This window comes from Gambusia affinis, linkage group LG03 (genome assembly GCF_019740435.1).
Source record: "Gambusia affinis linkage group LG03, SWU_Gaff_1.0, whole genome shotgun sequence".
In the NCBI taxonomy this organism is placed as follows: Eukaryota; Metazoa; Chordata; class Actinopteri; order Cyprinodontiformes; family Poeciliidae; genus Gambusia; species Gambusia affinis.
Window position 1 is genome coordinate 19,536,894 of NC_057870.1, and position 23,824 is coordinate 19,560,717.

The following is a 23,824-nucleotide window of genomic DNA, read 5'->3' on the forward strand; positions in this document are numbered from 1 at the left end:
GGATGAAATTGTCATTTATTGAGATGAACCTGTAATCAATAGGATGGCCTCTGAGCTCCTTTCAGATATAATATACAAAGAGCTTACAGAGAGCAATGGGAACAGATTATTGGGAGTCAATATTCTCTTGTGGACTACTATATCCTGCAGCTATGAATATAAAATAAAATTTTTGGAGTATGCAAACTTCAAGTTTAGATTCAGCAGATATTGTTGAGCTGAGTCTCTAACCTAAATAGCAGTTTATTATATGAACTATGTAAATAGTTTCCTAAGAGACTCAACTCACTGTTTGTCCATTCATTCGCTGAAACATTGGTTCGCCTCTGAAAAATAACTTTGCATTTGAATCATTTCTCAGTTCCTGCATGTGTGAGATCAGTGAGCAGTGAGTCGCTCCCCCCTTGTGTGTTATTAGCTCCCTCTGTTTTCAAAGCTTAGCACACCAGTTGGACAGAGAGGCTGCGTTCTGCTGTCTGGTGGTCTGAGTTTAGCACCCACTGCATTTCATTATTAGTGCTGGCAGAGCAACGATAAGGCCATTACTCTGTTTTTGAGAGGTCCTGCTTACACAGCACTTGGTTGAGATCTACACCTCACCTTGACTCGAAAGCTGTTAGAAAAGTATGAAACAAATGATGTTATCTTTCGACAGTTTCCAGTTCAGTTGTGGAAGCAGCCTTGTCTCCAGTCTGGCATTGTGAGAGATTTTGTTATCTAACTAGGACTCAAGTCAACCCAGTGAGTAGCTTGGATCTCAGATGGAGGTCTAGAAAGGAAATTTGCGAAAGATCAAATCAACTCTCGTATATGTCAACAGAAAGATACCAATGGGAGGAAATTAGGGGAAAGATTGAGTTTTTGGAGCTGAGGAAATTTGCACAGCTTTAACAAGACAACAGAGGGTTGTATGTGTTTTTAATTTAAAGTTTTTTTTAACCACTTTATGAAAACAAAAGAGATGTAGATTCATTGCTGCGTTCTTTGGCAAGAAGAGTGAAAACAGAGATAAGAACTTGAAGAAATATGAAAACAAAATTCTTGGCCAGGACTCCTGCGAACCTCAGACACAAAACAATCAATTTTATTTTCAACACTGAGCTCATTTTTGTCGAGTCTAATATACACTGCAGCATCCTGTGTAAAAATACAGCAATTAGAATTCTGTGGCAACTTTTGTATCTTTGAATTTTTGAAAAGAAAATGTTAACAATAATGATTTTTTTAAACACCATTAACTGGACTCAACAAAATTCATAACATCTTTTCTGACAGGCAGTGGGACTGGAGAGAGTAGCACTGTAAATGTGGTAAAAGTGGTTCATTGTATATTAGTGACTATTTTTGCTAACTGTAAAGCAGCTGTCTCCAATGTGCATTGCCTATAGAAAAATAGTGATTTCAGTACCCTTACCTTAACTCAGGACTTTCCAACAGAGTGAAAATATTTCCACATCCAACATATCCTGACAGAAGAGGGGCTCCCAAGAGGACAAATAAGAGAGCATCTTCCTGTTATCTGCTGATAGTCATGCTCTCTCTTGCTCTCTTACAGCCTGAATAGACCGCTGTCTTTTCTCAGCATGTAGAAAATATAGTTTCCTTTAAAGTTTCTAAACTCCTTACTCATGTTCAGTAACATCATCCACTCTAAAGAGTGTTGCTTTGAGAATGATCTTGTAGTATTTAGATTATGGTGGATTTCCTTCTTCTACCTCACAGAAAGCAAAAGCAGCTCTGGTGTGCAACCTTGTGACATCACTTCCTCTCCCTGTGAGGGAATTGTACTTGTCCCGAGTTGCGAAGGGCCGCCGGCAGAGTTGCCTGTACTTCCCGTGACAGCTTGAAGACATGCAATTGTTGCCTATTCCACTGTTAAATTCAATCCAGATTCACTGGATTTCAGCTCTCACTCCTGCTCCCTCTCTGAGGATTACCTTCACAAACCTCTGCCCTCTGTGCTACTTTCCAGTGTATTCCTTCTTTGAGATGGGATGAAACACTTGTTTATTTGGGCCAGCACCGTGTTATCATATTGCAGTACTTTTTTTTCCCAGTGTCTAAACCAGAGGAGCAGATCTTCACCAAGTATTTCATTTTTATATACCACTTTACAGTCCTTTGCAGAAGAACATTTATCTCTGCCCTCCAATTTATCTTTTTTCCTGGTGATTATTCAGTCCTGGTGTGCTTGGTTTGAAAGCAATGTGACAGAAAGGAGACATTTCGGTGAGTGAATCCAGACAAGGGAGAGCACGCAGACAAAGGAGGAAGTGAAAAGACTGAAAGTCTGAAGAGAAGACAAGGCTGACACTATCAAGAGCTCTTTTCTTTTTAGGGCCGATTGAATCTGTGGCGCCAGGCATTCTGGGTACCCATAGGGGTCAGGAGAACCAAGTGTGAGCAACATTTGTACAGATGTTGTGTTATTTTTATAGCTCTACTCCATTTGCTGGGTGGCATTTCCTTCAGTGTTAACAACCAGGTTAACTGCACACAGACGCGCCCAGGGACTCCAGCCAATTTTTTTTATTGTTACGCTAACTCAAGCAATTTTTCTCTCGCTAACCCCCTCCACCACCACCACAAAATGTGAAGAGAAAAAAAAAAAAATCCAAATTCTTTCTTCATATACGTAACCCGGTGAGTCCAACTCGACCCCTGAAAGCTCTCCCAGCCTCTGTGAAAGATAGATTTATGATTCCTAGAAGGGAGAATGGCGGAACTATACAGTAATGGTTTTACCTCTCAGGAGGTAGCGATGCTAGGCCACGCTCCTTTGCTTCCCCATATGAGGGCTAAATTAGCAACCTTAAGTGAGAGTGCTATTCATGTACTGAAAACAGCTGTTTAAAACAAATAGCAGTTGAAGCTATCACAAAAAATCTAAATAAACAGTTTGTATTTCTGGCTCATAATGGATGAATGCCAGGTTGTGTAACTCTCCCCTTAGAGAAGCTTAGATTCGCAATTTTGCATGACGAATTTAAGCATTAGTTTTATTTGTTCAATTCTTATGTTCTGCAGACAGAGCAATTATTCAGAGAATAAACTTTAAGTTTCATTGTTTTGCAAAGAAAGAAAAATAAATACATTTGAAAAATGCAAAGAAGAAATTTTGTGTACTGTTTTTTAAAGCACTTTTTAAAGCTTTGGTATAAGGACTGTTAGTACCAAGTCATGTTGATTTAAAAAGAAGTACCGGTAGATGTTTCAAATATGCCCCAGGCCAGAGGTATCAATATCCACTCCTCAAAGGCCACTGTCCTGTGGTTTTTACATGTGCTACAGGTACAAAACACTGGAATGAAATGGCTTAATTACATTCTTCTTGTGTAGATAAATTATCCAGAGTCCTGCTAATGACCTAATTCAGATCTGGTGCAGCACACATCTAAAAGTTGCAGGGCAGTGGCCCTCCAGGACTGGAGTTTGACACTTGTGGCCCAGGCAGTCCAAGCTACATCTTCTTGGTCTGACTAAAAAAAGCAGTGTTTTATTCCAACATCGACACATCATCCAAATCCTCGCATTTTATTTTTCTGGTAAAGCAACTGTACTGGCTCCCAGTTTACTTTAGAGCACATTTCAAGATTCTTGTTTTAACATGGAGAGCTCTTCATGGGCAGACACCAGGTTATAGTAGAGCTCTACTGCACCCATATATCCCCAGTTCCCTGAGATCAGTGCATACTAATAGTACTAAACTGAAAATAAAGAGAGACAGAGCCTTTTTGTCAGTGGTTCCAATACTCTGGAACTTCTTTCCTTGGACACTGAGTTAGGCAGACTCTGTGGCTTTCTTTAAAAGCTATTTGAAAACCTATCTTTTTGAATCTTCTTTTAACAAGTCTTGTAAAACACTTTGTGATCATTAAATCTCAAAAGGTCTACATAAGTAAAGTTTTACTTACTTGCATATGTTGTGGGCTTTTATACAGGACAGCCATTCTATTCTTAAATACATTTATCAGTTTTGAAAGAAACACTCAAGACAGAGACATAAAATATGGACGGTGTTTGAAGGAATAACCGTGACTATAGACAAATTGTGTAAAACTGTTGCAGTAAAATTGACACCTAATTTTCTTTTCACCAATAACTACAAAAGTCCTTCCACATTTATGTCTCTGAAGACTCAGCATTAATTCTTCTTTAGCAGCCTAAAGCTCTTGGTATGAGAGTGCTCCAAAGTTACTTTTAGACGTTTATTCAGAGTGGTCAGGACATATGGCCTGAGGTAGACCAGCCAGTATCTGCTGTATATAAAGGGAGAAGCTGATTCAACATTTTCCATGTTTTAATGTGGCATGATAATTCTGGGAAGCTGTGATCAGAAATACAGGAATTTCCAGAGAAGGTAACCAGTGTTTGACTTGTTGATTTTTCTTTGGTTGGAAATGGAGAGAGAGCGGGGCTAATATTTGCCTCCTGTCTTTGAATGGAGTTTCATTCTCCTGCACTCATCCATGTGTAAAAGGAAACATTTCTGCAGTCTGCTCACCTGTAGAATGTTATGGTAAAACACGGTTGATTTCCACAGAATCGTGGCAAAAACAGCTGCAGCACCACAGTCTTTACTAAATGTTAAAATCTTTTTTCTTATTTCTAAAGGCTAATTACAGTTCACACTACAGTTTTCAGCCCAACATAAATGAAAATAACCTTCAAGTGCGTGTACATTTTAATGAAAGACCTGTCAGCAGACCATCTTGTTAAGTGTGTATTAGCAATGGTTGCTGTCATTAATCCATCCCTTTTCTGTGGGTTTTGTAGCTGACTCGACAGAGACTCGTGGATGCAGATGGGATCATCAATCCTGCGGCTTTTTACATCTACCTAACCGCCTGGGTCAGCAACGATCCCGTCGCTTATGCTGCCTCACAAGCCAACATCCGTCCACACCCTCCTGAGTGGCTCCACGACCGGACTGACTCCATGCCCGAGACACGTCTCAGAAGTAAGTCAACACACAGGATGGCCTTGCACTGCAATGTAGTGGTGTCTCAACACTAGCTTTTGCTAGTACCGTGCTACCACGCTGAGTTGTGTTTACCTCTTGTGGTCTGACTTATTGCTTTGTGTCCGTCTCTAAGCTCAAAATGAGGTAATAGACTTTGCTGGACCAGAGCAGAGTGTGCACTTGCATGAGCTCAGGTTGCAAAGCTGAGAGCTGGGACACAAGTCAGTGTTGTGCCTGTGGTTCAGTGGTATAATCCTGGCTACCCTGGGGCTCTTGCAAGACCACTCACACACACTTTATTAAAACTCAGTGACCCTAATCATGCCACACAACCTGCTCTCATTTCTTTACCACAAACAGACTGAAAATCACATAAAACGACAGTATGCTCTTATTTAAATTTAGGAGAACCTGAGTTTGGATGGGATGAATGACTGGAGAACTTATAGGAAGTTTGGGACTGGGATAATGTTATTGGATTAGGTTCTTTACAGTGTGATCCACCAGTGTAGATTTACGCTGCTAAGTGTTTTGAATTTCTTGCTGCCATTACAATTTCAGGATTTGACCCAGAATCTCAGATGGGTTTAATTCTGGAATTTGACTAGGCTATTCCAACCACGAGAACCTGTGGTTTAAACTATGCCGTTGTAGCTCAGGCTATATGTTTAGGGTGTTACTGCTGGACCGTGACTTCTGCTCAGGTTTTCTTCCAGGATTACTATGTATTTAGCTTCACTCTTCTTCTCATCAACTCTGACCATCCTAATCTGACCAAGATTAGGATGGTCTTGGTCAGATTAGGATGGTCTGACCAAGATTATATTATATTATGATAATATGTGCCACCTAAGAGATTATGTATGTGTGTTTTTGAAAACACTTCCCCTGAAAAAATGGAAAACCAGTGTATTGCTTTCCATTTTACTGTTTAAACAAAAATGTAGTTTTGTAGTTATAACATAACAAAATGTGAAAATGTAGAATGGATGTATCAATACTATTAAAAGGCACTGTATATAGACATGCAGCTGCTGAGTAATCCTTTAAGTAGATCCTTTAAAACTGTCATGTGCACCAAAGACGTGACAGCATGAATCTGAATAAAAACTGTTTCTCAGAAAGTATGACTTCATTGCCGAGTGACAGGCAGCTATACGTGTTTGTGCATTTATATTATTCTTTATGTGGTGGTGCTGTGTTTAGGGTGTGGTGATGGCAATGATCCTGACATTGTAATTACTGTGAATCAACCTTAGTTCTGACAGTCTGCTGTGTCTGGAACTGATAGGCCCTCATTAGGCAAACTTGGCTTCAGTCTGGCCAGATTCGAGTCAATGGAGCTTTGTTTAATGCACCTCTACACCCCACGTCCATATAAGCACAAACACACTCACCCTCAATGTAACTACGCCTTGAATAAAGCTGAATTTAGGATAGATAGACCACAACATGGTATAGATGAACTGTGTTAAATTATCACTGTGGATTTATTAAATAGTTTTCCAGAGCCTAAACAGGACAGATATGTATTATCTGCAAAGGTTATTCTTCCCACTTTTGTTTTAGCTGATCTTTCCCCTTAGCACCCAGCAGCATTTGGTTCCGCAAATCAAAAATGTATCCATGTTGTTATAACCAAATTTAAACCAAGATTGGTATATATCCATAGAAAGTAAATGAATTTTCCTCTCACTTCCTCTCCATTCAGTTCCCGCTGCCGAGCCCATCGAATACGCACAGTTCCCCTTCTACCTCAACGGGCTCCGAGAGACCCCGCAGTTTGTGGAGGCCATCGAGAGTGTGCGAGCAATCTGCAACAACTACAGCCAACAAGGCCTGCCCTCCTACCCCAACGGCTACCCTTTCCTCTTCTGGGAGCAGTACGTCAGTCTGCGGCACTGGCTTCTCCTTTCCATCAGTGTTGTGCTTGCCTGCACCTTTCTAGTCTGTGCCCTGTTTCTCCTCAACCCGTGGACCGCTGGCATCATAGTAAGTGTTAATAAAAAAAAAATCAATCAAGTATTGAAGAAAAAAGCTTTTGTTATCTTAAAATGTGTTTAGCCTTTTATACTGGCAGTTATTGCAACTAGTGCAGGTAGTTTTGCTAAAACAACATTGCCTAAATGAGTTGCAAATATGTCTTAATATGTAGAAAATTATATTTCCTTTTTTAATAACCTCTTACATCTGACTTCAATTTTTTCACACCTAAAAAAATGAAATCAGAATTTATATAAATTCTGAGAATTGGATCCTTTGAGTCCTGTACTCTGAATTGTAACTTCCACACCAAAGACCATTATCGGTGTTAAAACAGCTTTTCATCACTTCAACTATGGCCAGTCAGGAAGGATCAATTAAGCTGAAAATCTTCCAATTCCCAGTGAACCTCTAATCTTGTTTGTTTTGTTTTTTCGATAAGTAAAAAAAAACAAACAACAACCAAAAAAAAAAACATTCTGAAAATAAAACTTCTTTGAGAGTATGATGATAAAAAAGTTTCAAAAAGAAGAGGTGCTGTGTGATATCATGGGCCCCTCACCAGTGTTTATCTTGTGCTGTTTTGTTGGGCCACTGTGTTTAGTCTGGTCTGACACTCCCAGACATCAATGCTGAAATAAATGTTGAAAGAACTCTCAAGTTTCTCCAGCAGCTAGTTTCCACTCTGACCCTCATAAAAAGTAGTCTTTGTCCTGTGTTTTCCATCCTCTGCTCTTGACTTTTACTAATTGTCTCACCCATGGAGTTTCCATGGACACAAGCAAGCAAATAGGATGAATTTATACAACGTATAATGTATAAACTTCCAGGTACTTAATTCACACAGAAACACACATACAGGTCACTCTGGTTATTCTCTCTGCTGCGTTGTACTTTATAACAGGCAGTTGTTAGGCCACCTGAGACATTAAAACAAGGTAGGAGGGGGATTCACGGTCATCTGTCAGGCTTTACTAGCAACATCAAAAGGTTCGCTACAGAGAGCTAGTTGTTTGCATCAAGAACAACTAGCTCTACAAGCTTATGTCTAGTTGCTTAACACTGCACTGTCTCCATATGCAGATTATATTCGATCAACTTAATGTTGGTGTTATAATAATCATCAAATATGATTCTGTATTTCCATTTCCATTTTGCATTTTGATACCATAGTTTTAGTTTATATAACAAATAGTAGAAATCTGATCATTCTTAAGATTCAAAGTAAGACCTGAATTTCATCGTGAGGTAATGTTTTCATAGTATTTTTGTCCACTTGTTAGCAGATTTCCTTCATGGAAATACATCTTAGACCGTGACACAGCCACAAAAATTACCTCTAGTGGACACTCGTGCACAGAGGGGCTCTTCAAAGGATTTAGGTCTTGCGTAACCTGACACCTGTCAGCTGATAATGGTATTTACTCTCAGCTAGCGTCCTGTCCTGCTTTGCCCGGGAAACTCCACTCTCCTCACAGAGTTACACACATTTTGCTCACATTCTGATGTCTTGCTGCCTACTGAGTACAGTCAGAGTTTAGATCAACTGTTCATTTCAAGGTCATCTACCCAGAAGACCTGATTTGGGTGGGTGTGGATATTTGATTTTCTCCATGTGTTCTCCACCCACCAATCCATCCTTCCAATGCAAAGACAGCTGTAATAAATTCATAGTAAGCCTTAAATGTAGACGTTCTCAGCAATGTGTAAATTGGCGTGTGTTCGTTTACTGAACTCCAACATGAAATATTTGTAAAATCACACAGCTCGTGTCTGAAGTGACGCTGTACTATACATTTAGTTTTATGACTTAGTAAGTTGAGTAAAATTTCTTCTTACTCTTTCAGTATTATAACTGTGTCCTTGTTGCTTTTGTCATAAAAAAATACAAAATGAACAAATTTAGAGCTAAGTTGCTCAGGAAAATTGCTTTGCAATGCTGTTTGGGAGCATATTGCACTTTAATGCACTAGGGCATTAGTTATTTCTCCCAATTGATGCATTTGTGTAGTACTAAGAGAATTAATGTGATGTCTTTTGAGATAGTTGTGCTTTATTGTATTTCTGATGCTTCCTGCCAGCCAGTTTCCCTTTGGGATATGTATAAATAAACTGAACTGAACTGTTTCCCGACCATCCAGCTGACCATTTTTCATTTTATCTTTGAAATATTGATGTATTGTTGTAAGCAACTTCAGCACATATGAGATGCATTTTGAAACTTTGGACATGATTGGAATTTGTTTCTTCCCTGAACTGTATGTCGAATGTCTCTTTTTAAGTAAACCCACATTTCTGTCTGACAGAAAGTTCTTTTTCATCCTCAGGTGCTTGTGCTCTCTCTCATGACTGTGGAGCTTTTTGGCTTCATGGGACTGATGGCAATCAAGCTGAGTGCTGTCCCTGTGGTCATTCTCATCGCCTCGGTGGGCATTGGAGTGGAGTTTACAGTCCATGTAGCTCTGGTAGGCCAATGAAAGCATACTCTTTTCAACACCAGTTCTGCTATGCTTCTGTTTTGCTTTTTGTGACACTTAGGTTTTTAGGGAAAAATGCTGTCCAAACTAAGACAAGACAAAAAAGTTGTTCCTTCCTAAACCTCACAACTGGTTGTGCCGCAGCATCTGCTGTCGATTTATAATTTAAAATTTATTCGAACAGGGACAAGATATGAAACAGTGTTACATTTAAAAGAAACTATTGTCCTGTCTATAGGCTTCTTAGTCAAAGACTAAAAGCTCCCACACACTTCATCCAAAATCCCAAAATGAACTTTCATTAACATAGAGGCGTGACAAAACTTGTGTCAAAGTCGACACGAGGCCTGAGACAACCTATTTTGAGGCCATGAGTTGTAGTGAGGAATTATGTACATTTGTTCATAATTCTAACCTGTAGTTTTGAGCTGTTCTTTTTACAAGAGACGTAAAAGCACTAATGATAATTGTTTGATTACTGACTATTTCAAATCTGGGGTTCTTTAAATGAGAGATGATTATCCAAAGGATGTTATGTTTCCTACTGAATTGGAATGTCTTTTTACAGTTTTATTACTCCTTTTATGGGTGGCTTTGAAATTATTTCACTAATCACCCCTGAGACAAGGTTGTCAACACCTTAAAAAGTTCATTTTATGAAAGACAAATGCATAAAACTACCAAAGTTCAGAGTTCTCACAGTTTTAAAAAGTCTTCTAATATAAGGACTGAATTTAATTTGGGAATACAAACGAGATAATGAAAATAATCAGCTTTTTGGATTCTCTTAGAGCAATTTTGACAGTGTTGACACATCTGTGAAGGATCACCACTGTTTTATGTTTTCTCCATTTACGCGTAATGGCTCTCACTGTGTATTGCTGTTTTATTTAGTCATGTTATCATTATCATCATGAAAACAAAGCAAAATCAGAATAAATCTCACTGCAGTGTAAATTATTGGCAATACTTGATATCTAAAGAGATGTGCCTTATTTAAGTGACCCTACCCCCCCCAAAAAAGATGTGAACTGTATGTTTGTCTGCATTTCAGGCATTCCTGACAGCTATAGGGGATCGTCACAAACGGGCAGTGCTGGCACTAGAGCACATGTTTGCTCCGGTGCTGGATGGCGCCTTCTCCACTTTACTGGGTGTCTTAATGCTCGCAGGCTCTGAGTTTGACTTTATCGTCAGGTGAGTACAAGTCTTTGTCATAGGATTGCACTTAAAGGTTATCATATGGCAGTTGTGTGGCGTCCATAGTCTGTTGAGACCATGTTTAAACCTGCATTTTGCAGGAATGTCCCTGAGCCACCATTCATGCATGAAGGCCTCTCTCTTTTTGCATCTTCCTCCATCAGTCTTTTTGTTTTACACCCCTATATCTGCACCGCATGCTCGGTTTCTAAAGCATATATTTTTCCTGTCTAGAGGATCTCCCTAAAAAATTGCAGAGAATGTTTTTATCACCATCCTTCTCCATGACCATGTTCAGTATTTCCTTGTGTTGAAACAATTGAAAGATGGACTTTAAGTTTGGATAAAAGTAATAAGAACAGATAAAGCTTCTGTTTTTTTATTGTTTGTTTGTTTGGGGTGGCAAGTTGGATGACTGTAGAGAAGGATATTAAAATAAACTACAACTGTTGAGTCTCTCTATTGGACGCCAGGCTTTAAGCATTCTGTACATTCCTCTCTGGACTATTATAGGGATATTCCTCTAAGCAAATAGGCTCAATGCATGCATTCTTCTTTGCACTTAACTGTACAAATTTGTTGACCTGTTTTTTTAAGAACTGAGAGCAATGAACTCCATCTGATCTGCAATTACACAAACTGTGCTCATGTATGTACATGCCAACAGTTACACACAGTCCCTACATATAGACACGCGCATATACACACCGTCATGCTCCCTGACCCTGTAATCATTGGGGTCAATGATGGCATGCCTGCACGTCCACACATACACACATGCGTATCCAAACACACAAACTCTGGAGGCCAATGGACCTTCGCTCCTCACCTCCAGTGGTGTGCTGCGCCTCTGGCTTCTGGCTCGGTCTGGGAGCCTCCATTTAAAGGTCCTGCTGTTGTCAGAGCAAACAAAACGGCGCCCCAAGACGGTGCAATAACAACAGGCCCCGGCTCGTATTTTTCTGCATGCGCTGAAAGAAATGTTTCCCTGGCTTTCTCTGTGAGCCCTGTGAATGTTTTCAGTCTAAACAGTCCGGCGGGACTCACTGCCCGGTATGTGGGCTGCATGCATCCATATGTACAGTAAATGTAATTCAAGCAATGACATAGCATTTACCAGTGCTGGTGTTTCAGATTGATTTACAAGAATGGTTTTGATGTGTGCAAGATGGATGCTTTGAAGCTGTAAAAGTGCCTGTGTGTGGTCAGTAGGTGGACTCAAGGCATAATAAATCAGATCAGATTTTCTATTTCATACTAGCTCTCGGGACACTCATAAGTTAGCTAATTGGACAAGAATTTGAATGAACTAATCCATCCAACATCCTGTTTCAGTAAAATAAATTATAGTAGCAAGTCGCTTACTTGGCACAGTTTATTTATTGTTTTTATGTAATTCAATTTAATCGCCTGTTTTTCATTTTTATAAGCCAAAAATTACATCAAATGTTTAATCATTTGGACCTTTCCTTCCCAATTAATTTCAAGCTAAAGGTTTGCAAACAGTATGTTCAAGCTACAAGGCTTAATGAAGTCCCGATGCTGTCAAGAACAGTTTGGAATCTGATCTGAGTTCTTTTTTCCAGGTCTGAATTAGTATTAAAATTATTTTAATGCCGGACTTCATTACCTATTCTACTGTGTAAATGTTTCCTTTCCTCTGTCCTTGCATTCTGTAATGTGTCCATTATTCCTGTCTCCTTTTTCCACTTTCTTTCTTTCTTCTTTTTCCCTCTGTTTTTTTTCTTTCCTCTTTCCTTTTGTCATACCACCATTCTTGTTCCATCCATTTTCTATACCCACTTGTCCTTTCATGGTTGTTAGGGGGGCTGGTGCCTATCTCATACAGGTGATAGCCGGGTTACATCCTAGATAGGTTGCCAGTCCATCACAAGGTCCCTCTGGCCTCATGACTTTCCTTACTCTCTTTCATTCTAAATTTACTGCAGTCCATGTATCGACCACTCTTCCTCTGTTTTATCCTTTTTCCTTTCTCTTTCCTCCTTGTGTCTTTCTTGTGTTCTACTGTACATACATTTCTTTCATGTGTCCTTAAGTCTGTCTGTCCTTCCTTCCTCCCTTACAATCCTTTTTTTGATGGTGCCTTAAGTAAATATCTACCTTAAATTCACAGTGAATGTTTGTTTCTTGTAATTTGAAAAGACAGAAATCTGGAAAAACAGAGTCAGAAAAAGTATGGGATTTCTACATGAAAAATGTGTAACTTTACTTTCATAACATAAGCCAATGCAGTGCATACAACCAAGACATGAAAAACACAAACAGCCATCAAGTGCTCCTTTCTCCATTAATTAAAATATATTCAAAATATAACCCCACCACATATGATAAATGGTAAATGTAGAGCAAATATCCTAACTGGATAGCTTTGCAATGCAAAACGTTGCCAGCCCCGTCTGAACTACAAAGACTATTGTAGCAAAACACTACAGTATTATCTGTATAGCACACTAACAAATCAGAAACTTAAGTGATCCAGCCTCACTCAAAAGTCAAAAGTTGCACAGCTAGGCCAGCTGCTGTGTATCTGGGTGTCCTGACAGTGTCTGTTCACATGGCTAGTGGCAAAGAGAGCTCTTTCTCATGTAGGTGACTTGATTTGAGCGAGGGCGAGATTCAGAGCAGAGAGTGTGGGGTCTTACCTGATACATACAGATTTAATTAGATGGAGGGGATTGTGGAGTGGCCGGGAATTTCACAGAAGCTTAGCTGAAAGGAAGTGAGTGAAGAAGATTGAGAGAAAAATAAAAAAATTGAGGGAGGAAAGAGGCCAGGGAAGGGTGGTGCTCTCAGGGTTTCCTTCTTTTCGTCCCTAGACTAAATTGTTTAAATTCTATACCCTTCACTTCATTTGTTTGCCCCTCTCTCTCTTTTTTTTAAACCAGAGAGGAAAGAGAGGCCCCCTGTCCTTTTGTACCCCCCCACACTTTATACCCCAATGTCCTCCCTCTTCAACCTCCTTTACCCCCTCCGTTCACATTCCACTCCACTTTGTTTTCCCCATGTTTGCTTATACACTGCACACCCAAGAGAGAGTGCCCTCACCCCAATAGCTCCTCCTCCCCCTCTTCTTTTTTTCCCCCCTTTTATTCCTGTGCCTTTGAATTAACCAGCTCTAGCTAATTATGCTTCCCCTTTCCTTTCTTTCTGTGGCTTCTTTAAGACTAACCCTCTTTGGCAGGGCTTAGACACACACAAGGTGCCTTTCTGTTCTGCTCCTCAGAACCACAGTGCACGCATCAGCTATCTGTGGGGGGTTTGTACATGTGTGTTTTGTTTGGGGAGTGGCTGGTGTCAGTGTGGAAGTATTATTTTGGGCATGTGTGGCGAATGAACCTGCGCATTTCTCTCCACATGTAAACATCTGTGGTCTTTGGGGGTATTTTCTTTGTTTCCTCATGTCTGTCTTTGTTAGTCTAAGCAACCCTATGCCCATGCTTTTTAGCAGTGTCATCCACTTTGCTCCATATTTATTTTACTGTATTTTTAGAAAATGTTTTAAACAGGCAAATAAATAGTAAATGCTGTTTTTCAGCCTTTGCAATAAGTTGGCATTTTTATTTACGCTTTTTAATCCTTTTCATGTATTTATTTTGTATTGCAGGTATTTCTTTGCAGTGTTAGCCATCCTGACAGTTCTTGGAGTGCTGAATGGATTGGTCCTTCTCCCAGTATTATTGTCATACTTTGGACCTTATCCAGAGGTACGATTTACAAAACTGAAGCCTCAACCAGAATGCAGTCTTAATCAACCAGGGCAATTGTGTTTTTATTAATAGAAAGTAGGGATATAATTTAATTCACTCCAGGGAAGAAGCTTGAGTGGCAGTTTCTAGAGGAGCAGCCACTCCATCACTAAGTCAGTGAGTTAGTCCTCAGCATACCAAAACATTTTTTTTTAAAATCCAAGCAGTTTGTTCCAATATGACTAATGTCCCAAAGCACAAAGCAAGGTCCATTAAGAAAGTTTGTTGTACAAGAAATTGACTGACATGAGGTCCTGATCTGAACTCGAAAGAACACATTTGGGCTAAATTAGAGCTAGACTATGAGCCAGGCCTTCTTGTCCAACATCAATGTCTGACCTCAAAAAATTGGAAAAAGTTGTTAAAAAAAATTCTCTCAGATCTTTATTAAGGAAATTCTTACTAAATGACTTATGGTTGCAAAAGTATGGGCTGACTGTCTATTAAATGCTATGGATTAAGAATGGGTAAGACTCTCTGCTCATTTATGAACAGAAGGGCTTGAAGTTAGTCCTCCCCATCGTGACTGTGTGAACCAAACAAGTTAGTTTATTCTTTAGTAATTAAATTGTTCCAATACGATGCCAACATCCGATTACCATGACAATTCTAACTTTGTTGGTTAGTCGGTTCCTCTCAAGTGTCAAGGGCTTTTTTTTCTGATGTGATTGAGTGCTTTCAGCCAATTTGTTTGTATTCTCTTCCTTATTTAGAGGTTATAATAGTAGATTACAATACCTCACAATTTTAATCTTACCAGATGAAGTTATATGCAAGCATCAATTGGATGGTGCATCACAGAACAGACTTAATATTTATGAGAAATATTGAGAAATCTTGTGCTGAGATCTTGTATACCTCTTCTAAAACCTAATGAGAGTAAAGTCTATTGAACATTACAATTGTGATTTTGTCAATAGAAAGTGACTTACAAAGATGTCCAAAAACTGATTGCTTTCCTCTCGTTGGTCAGGTTTCACCCACTGATGGCCGAAGTCGGTTACCCACCCCCTGCCCAGAGGCCCCTCCTCGAGTGGTCCATTTCTCGGTCCGTCCACACCAAACCTCTGGACCCGTCACAAACTCTGGTGCAGCCACAGACTCGTCAGACTCGGAGTACAGCTCTAATGCCACAGTGTCTGGAATAAGCCAAGAGGTACAGAACTACAACCTTTACCCTCACAGAGGACAAACTCAACCAGAGGAGCAGCACCACCACCTCCGGACCAGCAGGACCAGAGTGGCTCGGCTAGAGGAGGAAAGAAGAGTGGGGTCAGGACAACGGCATTCACCAAGACAACAGCCTGACCCCCCAGCCTATACTGTGTCTTCGGTAGGGAATAATCACAAATGGATTTTTCTTTGCATGTGTCAGATTTAAAAGGGTGTCTTATTGTGGTTCTCTACAGTTTGTTCCCTCTCAGGGTTGTGATAATACTCATCAAAACTGCAGCAGGGACTCCAGGAGCCAGCAGCACTGGCAGGCCTCGCCCCCGGCCCAACCGCGCATGGACGCTTTTGAAACTGCAACTGAGGCTGGGGGCCATCACAGCTCTCGCAGTTACAGAGAACACTCAGCAGGCCACAGCAGCCATTCTTCCCACAACTCACAGCCTCATCATCACCAACAGCATCATCACCACCTCCCGCACCAACACACCAACAGCGCTCCTTTTTGTCAGCCCATCACCACAGTAACGGCATCGGCCTCAGTCACTGTAGCCGTTCACCCTGTGCCATTCTCCGCCCAAGGTCCAGCTTCCTCCTTCCCAGAATACACGGGAACAGACAGTTACTACCCATCGGGGCCAGAGGAGTCAGAATCGGCTTTCCAAGACCCCCACGTGCCTTTGTACACCCACACAGGGGGTAGGGAGGCTAAGGTGGAATCTGTGGAGCTTCAGGATTTGGAATTAGAGGCAGCTGACAGGAACCATGGCCAACAGGCTAGCTGAGGTGATACTTCGGTTCCTTTAGCAGAGTCATAGGTATATTTGTTTCATACACATAACTGGCTTAATCCCAAACAATGCATAAAACAATAATACAAGCAATGCACAGAGAAATCGACAAGTCATCAGAATCCATTTAAATCCATACCTCAGTGCTACTAAGTTGAACTAACAAGAAAATTATTTAGTGTTGAAGTTGTTACTGATGGAAGAAGATTTAAAGGTATAATGTATGCATCAAATCATCAAATTAAAGTACTTATTGGGCAAGATTCTGAAATTCAATTTATTCATTGGCCCTTTTGGTGAATGCTAACTTTCTGATTCAGTCCCTGGTAAAGATTTAAAAGGCTCCATTTCTAAAACTAATGAATAAAAAAAATATTATTCATTACAAAAAGAAGAGCGTGCGGGGGCGTCTCATTTTTTGTTTTTGAGCAGCCGATAGCCAATTGGAAACTGATCTAGATGAAAATCATCAGCCTATTTCTCTGTGCTCCTCTAACAATAAAATTACTTAGTGTCTGAATGTAGAATGTCTGACCATTCATCTTATTGCACATACTGTTTTTTTTTTTTCAGATCTGGGGAAGAGAAGCACTATGGCCAAAGATGGACTCCCCTGTCTTGCTAAGCAGTTGACCAGCTTGGCACAACCCCACCTCTGACCCCATGTAGCGTAAAAGCTTGCCAGTGTTGCCATAATGGTGCTCAATGTTACTGTAACACAGTGGACTCTTGTTTTAGATGTTTCTATCTATATTTAAAAGTTGTATACATATGTAAATATAAACAAATAGTTGGTATAATTTTTAGGAGCTGTACAACTCCTACTTGTTAATAGACTGGGGCTGTATATGTTGTAGGTGTGTATGCGTGCATGAATGTGTGTATTTTGATTACTGTTCACTTCTCTGTGGATCTGTGCCAATAGGAAGCTCAATGTAGGACAAACATGCCTGTCAGCATTCACAGTTGCTGCTCAGAACTTTATTTTTTTTTTATATACTAATGTACATTTTTAACACTATGCAAATTTCTCTTCAAACAGAACCAGTGAACTGTCAAGGTGTGTGAGTTTGTGTGGGTGTGTCTGTGTGTCAGGTTGTGTAATGTGAAACAGCTCCATTCACCAGATGCATCCTCAGTTCAGACTAACATTTACACTCATTTAAAACATGAGGGAAACTGTTAGAATCATCCAACAAAGCTATGGTATATCTGTTTGTGTGTGTTTTTATTATTGTATAAAGGTACGCCTGTAAAACTATTAATTTTTTTTATCACAAACCTGTGGTAGATATGAAAGAATTACTGTTTTAACTCGACATGCTATGCGTGCTATTTAAAATGAGTTGGTATGAAGACATTTTAAGATTTTTTTTTTTTCCTTTTTTTATTTTAGTTACGGCCTTGAAACCTGTTTCTGCACTCAGCTATGTATCACTGTCTGTTAGGCTGGTTGTATTTTACTGTAAGACGTTTTGTGATGTTAAACAACCTTGGCAGGCTCAAACAGGTTCTGAGCAGCCTCAGAACCCACCTCAGAAATTAACTCTTACCTTTTACAGGGACCTTCACGTTACTGATTCTGGAACAGGGTCAAAAAAAACAAAAAAAAACAAGGTGCTACCTCTGCACCTTATAAAGTGGCTTTGTCTTGTGGATAAGCTAAAGCTCAAACTATAATACTGTATGACCCGACTCAAAATGGCACTTGACTGCGTTTCATTCACAGGAATATATCTCGCTTGAAGTAGCTCTTTCTGTCCATCCAATAAGCTAGACCATGCAGCCTTCGAAGGGCTCCGACCAATAAGGCCTCATATTTTGTTGTGTGCGTTTGTGTGTGTAGTGGTTTTCTTCACAACTCCTGTCCTCTGCCTGGATCTGAGGCCCCCCTTTATTTTATGACAATAAAGACAACTGGCCATAGTTTGGCCACAGCTGTCCCCACTGACCTCCGCACTTAAAAATCCACAACATAAGGCCATGACACTAATTGGACATCTCCACTCAGCTGCTAAATTGCACAAGCCTGAGCCTTATGGGGGTGGAAGGTGGAAGAGGAAGAATCGGGGCAGTTTTTTTGTACCCCACCTTCACCAGATATGGCCTGCTGGTGTCAGTGCCAACAGGCGTACCTGTACACTTCTCGGGCCCCTTTGGTCTCCTTCCACAACAACCTTTTCTTACATCGACAACCTTTTCATTCTCGAACATTCATAGGTTTTTTTTTCTCCTGCTCACTGAGCTGTGGTGGTTCTCAAAACTCTACACGCCTCTGTTGAAATATCAGGTTTTCGTGATGTAAAAATATGTAATAATATAACAATATTTCAAAACCTTTTCCTCATTCAATGTGACATTTCAACTAATAAAGAATCTAATCTGTATGTAGGGAAATAACAGATCCAATAACCTGGTTGTGCGTATAAACCAATACGTCATTTTTAGTACCGTACATAGTCTTCATTTGCAGGAGTCTGTTACTGTCCCCACATCTCAACCTGGTAATTGTAGTGCACACTACTTGACAAAAGTTCCCCAAATTTATCACAATAAGCAGACATTTTCTCCCCCTTCAGATGATCCCACAAATTTTCTGTCAGATTTAGTTCTGAACTATTGTGAGGCAATTCCAGTGCTTTAATTTCCCTCTTATAAAATAAAATCATTCTGTCACTGATTCAAATATGTGTGTGGACTCAATAAAAGAAAAGAAAATTGACTCTCATCTTTTCATTAGTTTTGGAGAAATGAGCATTTACTGTAAATTCCCAGCTGTGCCATATTTTCTCCAGCTATGCTCTGTGCTCTGGTGCCTATTTAATGCTGTGGGAATTGTTTATAGCCTTCCCCTGCATGATACCTTTTAATGTTGCGAAAATTTGAATCATCTGTAACCTCCCCTGTGCAAACTGTGGCTTTAGCTAAAGTTGGCAAATGAACAGGCAATCCTTCTAGGAGCTGTAAAATGTAACTTTGTGTAAATAGATTCACTGTAATTTAAGGGAAGTGAAATGTGAAAACAAACTAAGTGCTACAACTGAATTAATACTGCCTTTAAGAAAGTATTAGTTTAATAATGTTCACATTTTTACAAACAAGTTGGTGCAGCTATGTATTTTTCATATTGTTTATTTAAAGAATTTTTTTTGTTCCTTTTAGTTGCACATATATGTATGCAGTATTAAATAAGGAGACCATTTTGAAAGGATTTATTAGTCTACTTTTTTACATCACAAAAAATAGGCATTTCAATGGGGTGTGTACTATTTGAGAGCCACTGTACATCAGCTGCTTGCCTGAAATGGGTTACTTTCTTTGTTGTTTTAGTTTTGTTTTTTTGTTTTTCCTCCCATTTGTCACATTGGCAGCAGCGGAGAGAATCATAGCTGGCAACTATTTTATTCATTTCTCTGTTTGTACTTTGTTCAATTTCTATATTTATATTTTTGTAATATAAAAATATGATGTTTTTTATTGTTAAAATGCCAGTGGATAACAAAATGCAGGGATTTTATGTCTATTGAAAAAAAACACTTACAGTAATGTTTTTTACATTAATGGAGTTGATCTGTATAAAGTGCTTACTAATGTTAAATAGGAAGAGAAGAGTATATAACGTTTTGTTTTGTACACAACAGATCTCATCATAGCTCTTAGAGGATTTTAAAAGGAAAAAAAATCAGACTTTTTCAGACTGCCATTTTTTTTGTTTTGTTTTGTTTTTCGGTCACTGTTGGCGTGGATTTATGCTGTTTTCAGTTACAAAGATAAATGTATGCCATATAATTTATTTATATGAAAGTTTATTTTTGTAGTGTACATAGTAGTTGTCAAGGTATTTGACAGAAGTATATTTCTAAAGAGTTTATATGTAATGATATACCATAAGAAAGAAAGAAAAAAAAGAGAGAAAAAGCCTTAAGGTGCACACTTTCATTGCTAACTGTTGTGTGAGACAACATGGCCGCCTCCCCTTCAGTATTATGTTCCGATCCTTGGAGAGAGACAGCTGTTTCTATGGGTTTATCAGAAGCTAGCCATGAAAGTAGGAATTTTGTACTAGCTTTCTAAATATTAATGTTCAAACACTGATAGAATTCTAACAAATGAAAATATAACTTATTTGTCTCTTTTGTTCATAACTTTAATAAATCAAAATTTAAAAAGAAATCTTTGGTCGTACTGTTGCTTCATGAACACCCCTTCTAACTCCGTCTTACTACCTCTGTCCTCTTTCTTGACATCTGGTCTCCTGCCCCTGCAGCCCTCCCTCAAAGCCCACCCAGCTCCGCCCCTGCAGCTCCCTCCTCCACTCCCTGTTCTGTATGATTTTGATTGACAGCTTTATAGACTGCAAGGAAATTGGTTGTAGTTACAATACAGCTGGCCTGTTCAGAGTAATGAAAAAGGGCATGTGGTCCTGAGCTCACTCCACTGATGGTGGAGCAAGGAGGGCTTTGTCAGCTGCATGGGTGGCAAAGAAGAGGTTTTGGTTTCGAAGCCTTAGCTGAATTTCAGCAAAGTGTCATGATCAAGACAAAAATATGCAATAGATTTTGAAACTTGCTTGCATGGGGAAATTTGCTGACCCTGGATCAGCTGTAAGAGGAAGGCAGTAGGCATGTAATTATCTTTTAAAGCCAATAAAAGCACCAAATTCTGCTTGCTGTCTTGGAAACGACCGCACATGTTTGCAGACCTCAGCGCTCGGATGTTGTGCATCATGTTTTGATCTTCTCTAACAAGACTTGACTTTTTTATGCTGTGGTTTCACGAGAGCACAGAGCTAAGGTAGAGTTTGTCATGTAGCAGTCAGGATACAAATACAGACAGCTGTGAATAATAAAGAGAAGAAGGATGTTTAAATGGGGCTTTTTCCCCTTGTATGTATAGAGCCGTTCCAAATCTCTGAAGTTTCCCATATTTTGTCCTGTTGGTACCATATCACAAACTGTATTGTATTTTATTGGGATTTAGATAGACCATCTCAAAGTAGTGCATGTTTGTAAAGTGGATGCTAAAATGTTTCATGTGCCATAAATTTGTAGTCAGCATCATAAGTCAATAGTTTATAGAGCCACCTTTTGTTGCAATTACAGCTGCAGGTTTTTCAGGATACTCTTCTACAGAGAAGGAATTGTTTACCCATCATCTTCCTGCAAAATAGCTTAAGCTCAGTCAGATGGGGCTGAGAGCCTGCAGAGACATCAGTTCTCTAGTCTTTCCACAGCTTCTCACTTGGATTTAGGTCTGGACTTTGACTAAACCATTCCGTTGTCTGTCTGGCTGTATGTCGTACTGTTTGAAGGTGGACCTCAACCACAGTCCCAACTTTTTCTGCAACCTCTGATAGGCTTTCTTCAGGAATTTTCCTGTATTTAATTGCACTCCATTTACTTTGGCCAACTTCCTTGCCTCTGCAGAAGAAAACCTCCCTACAGCATGATGATGCCACCTCCATGACTTTCCATTGCAATAGTGACTTCAGATTGCTGTGATCGCATAGCTTTTTGCTTAGCAGCTAATTTTGTGTTGGTCTGTTACATAAAATCTCAACATTATGAAGTTGGTGCTAACACATTGGACAAAATGTGAAAGTAATGCTTTACTAAAACACATATTTTTCTAAAAGTACAAGACATCCTAAAAATGAATGTGCCCACCCAAAGCTTGCTTCTAAGGGACATGGTTCATTGAGTTGCAATGTTGTTAAGATTTCTTTCACCAGAACTCCCCTCATCTGTTCAAGGACCTCAGGTCACCAAACCAAGACACCCCCCTCCAAATGGCCCTGCCTTACCCTTCAACCCCCCACCCCTTACCTCTTGTTTCCTCACAAACACATCTGCACGCATACACACACTCTTAAACTCCCCTCCCACTCTGAAGAGTGCTTCACTGAGGCTAACAAGCTCAAGGTTGTTAATGAATAAGTGTTTCCGGTACCTGTCCTTAAAGCCAACAGAAAGGGGGTTGGAAAGATGGGGGAAGCATAAAAGTGGGGGCAATTAGGAAGTTTATTCCCTTCTGGACTAGTAGAGTGTTAGCCATGGCTTTCTGCCCAGCTCACTTGACAACAGAGCGGACATTCAGCTAAGCTTATCTTTCTTTATGTAACTTTTTTACTTTCTTATCTGCAACCTACATTCGTAAATGCAATTATAGAAAGGGATTTCCTGGTTTTTGTGTTTAGCTCCCACTTTTCCATCTATCCATCCCCCACCTCCCGTCCCCTCTTTCTCTCCATCGCTCACTTATTCCCTGAAAGGCTTGTCCATCATCACATGCCGGCAGAGCTAAGCCCTCCAAGAGTATACTTTGCTCCACATGAATGATTGCTCTGTTGACATGACTGCACGGGACACACACATGCATGCGCGATCACTCCTGCCAAATCCAGGGCCTGGTTTGCACATTCTTTATGAACAGGGGAGTTTAAGAATAAATCTGCAGGAAACATCACATGGTGTGTTGATATGACTCCAGATCCAAACTAATACGGGTTTTACCTTTGGGGGCCTTAGAGACACCTTGAAAAGCGTTCAACCATGAACCTGCTCTTGTGTCTGTGCCTGCTCGTCTGTGGGCGACAGCAAACTTAAGAACAAGTACTTTTAGCGTGATTGACGTCAAAGCCATGGGAGCTTTGTAAATGTTTGACCTTAAGTTGCAGAATTTGACTGCACTAAGAACAAAAACTGTGTATTGCAGCTGCCAGTGGGTTTGCAGACTTTATATTCTACACAGAAGTAGACAGAGAAAATCAATTATTTACATCCTGATATTTACATACACTGTAAGAACGGACAGACGTTTTGTTTTTTTTTTTTTCAGATGAGGCATTAGATGAGATTAAGCCCTCCTCCTTCAGGACAGTTTTGATTACGTAAAGTGTTTTTATTTGTCAAATGCCAAAATATAAGGGCAGAAAATGTGTTAAAAAATTTTCAAAACATAAAATTGAAAAGTTTATTTACTACAGAACTTTATTTTAAAACATATTACTTAGTTCAAATGCTTTGGGTATTCTCTCAAAGGTTCATCACAAGATTGCAGGAATTTCAAGCCATAACACTTGACAGAACTGGTGTAACTGAGTCAGGATAGGGCATCTTTTGTCCTTCAATTTTCCAAGTGGGAATATATCATGTCTGTGTTGTTCCCTCCAAACATTTACTTTACTTTTCTTAAGCCACTCTTAAGCTCTATGCTTTATTAAGTGCAGCAGCACATCCTATAGCAAAACACCCACAGTTACCCTGCAACTGGAAGGCGTTATGATTTTAGCCAAACACTTCAATTAAAGTTTCATCAAGCCACTAGACATTTCTCCAATAACTGAACTATTTGTCAATGAGTGCATTTGCAAAATGTATTTTGGGCTTTTATGTTTCTTTTGGAGTATTGGCTTCTTCCCCAATCAGATGATAGCAATTCAAACAATATCACTACAGGAATTGATTTGCTAGA

At 39.7% G+C, this 23,824-nt stretch overlaps 1 protein-coding gene across 3 annotated transcripts in view; it reads left to right on the forward strand.

The window, feature by feature from the left end:
- ptch1 (patched 1) overlaps positions 1–19,861 on the forward strand; it is a 62,235-nt gene extending 42,374 nt beyond the window's left edge. For 2 of the 3 annotated variants that reach the window (XM_044111886.1, XM_044111888.1), the window contains 8 exons: positions 4,777–4,960; positions 6,675–6,955; positions 9,274–9,411; positions 10,478–10,620; positions 14,249–14,348; positions 15,364–15,723; positions 15,800–16,346; positions 16,925–19,861. In XM_044111886.1, the coding sequence (XP_043967821.1) occupies positions 4,777–4,960; positions 6,675–6,955; positions 9,274–9,411; positions 10,478–10,620; positions 14,249–14,348; positions 15,364–15,723; positions 15,800–16,345 (1,752 nt within the window). In that variant the 3' untranslated portion in view covers position 16,346; positions 16,925–19,861. Of the gene's footprint in view, positions 1–4,776; positions 4,961–6,674; positions 6,956–9,273; positions 9,412–10,477; positions 10,621–14,248; positions 14,349–15,363; positions 15,724–15,799; positions 16,379–16,924 lie in introns of all 3 variants that reach the window. The other variant, XM_044111887.1, reaches the window with a different exon arrangement.
- Positions 19,862–23,824: the final 3,963 nt, after the last annotated feature.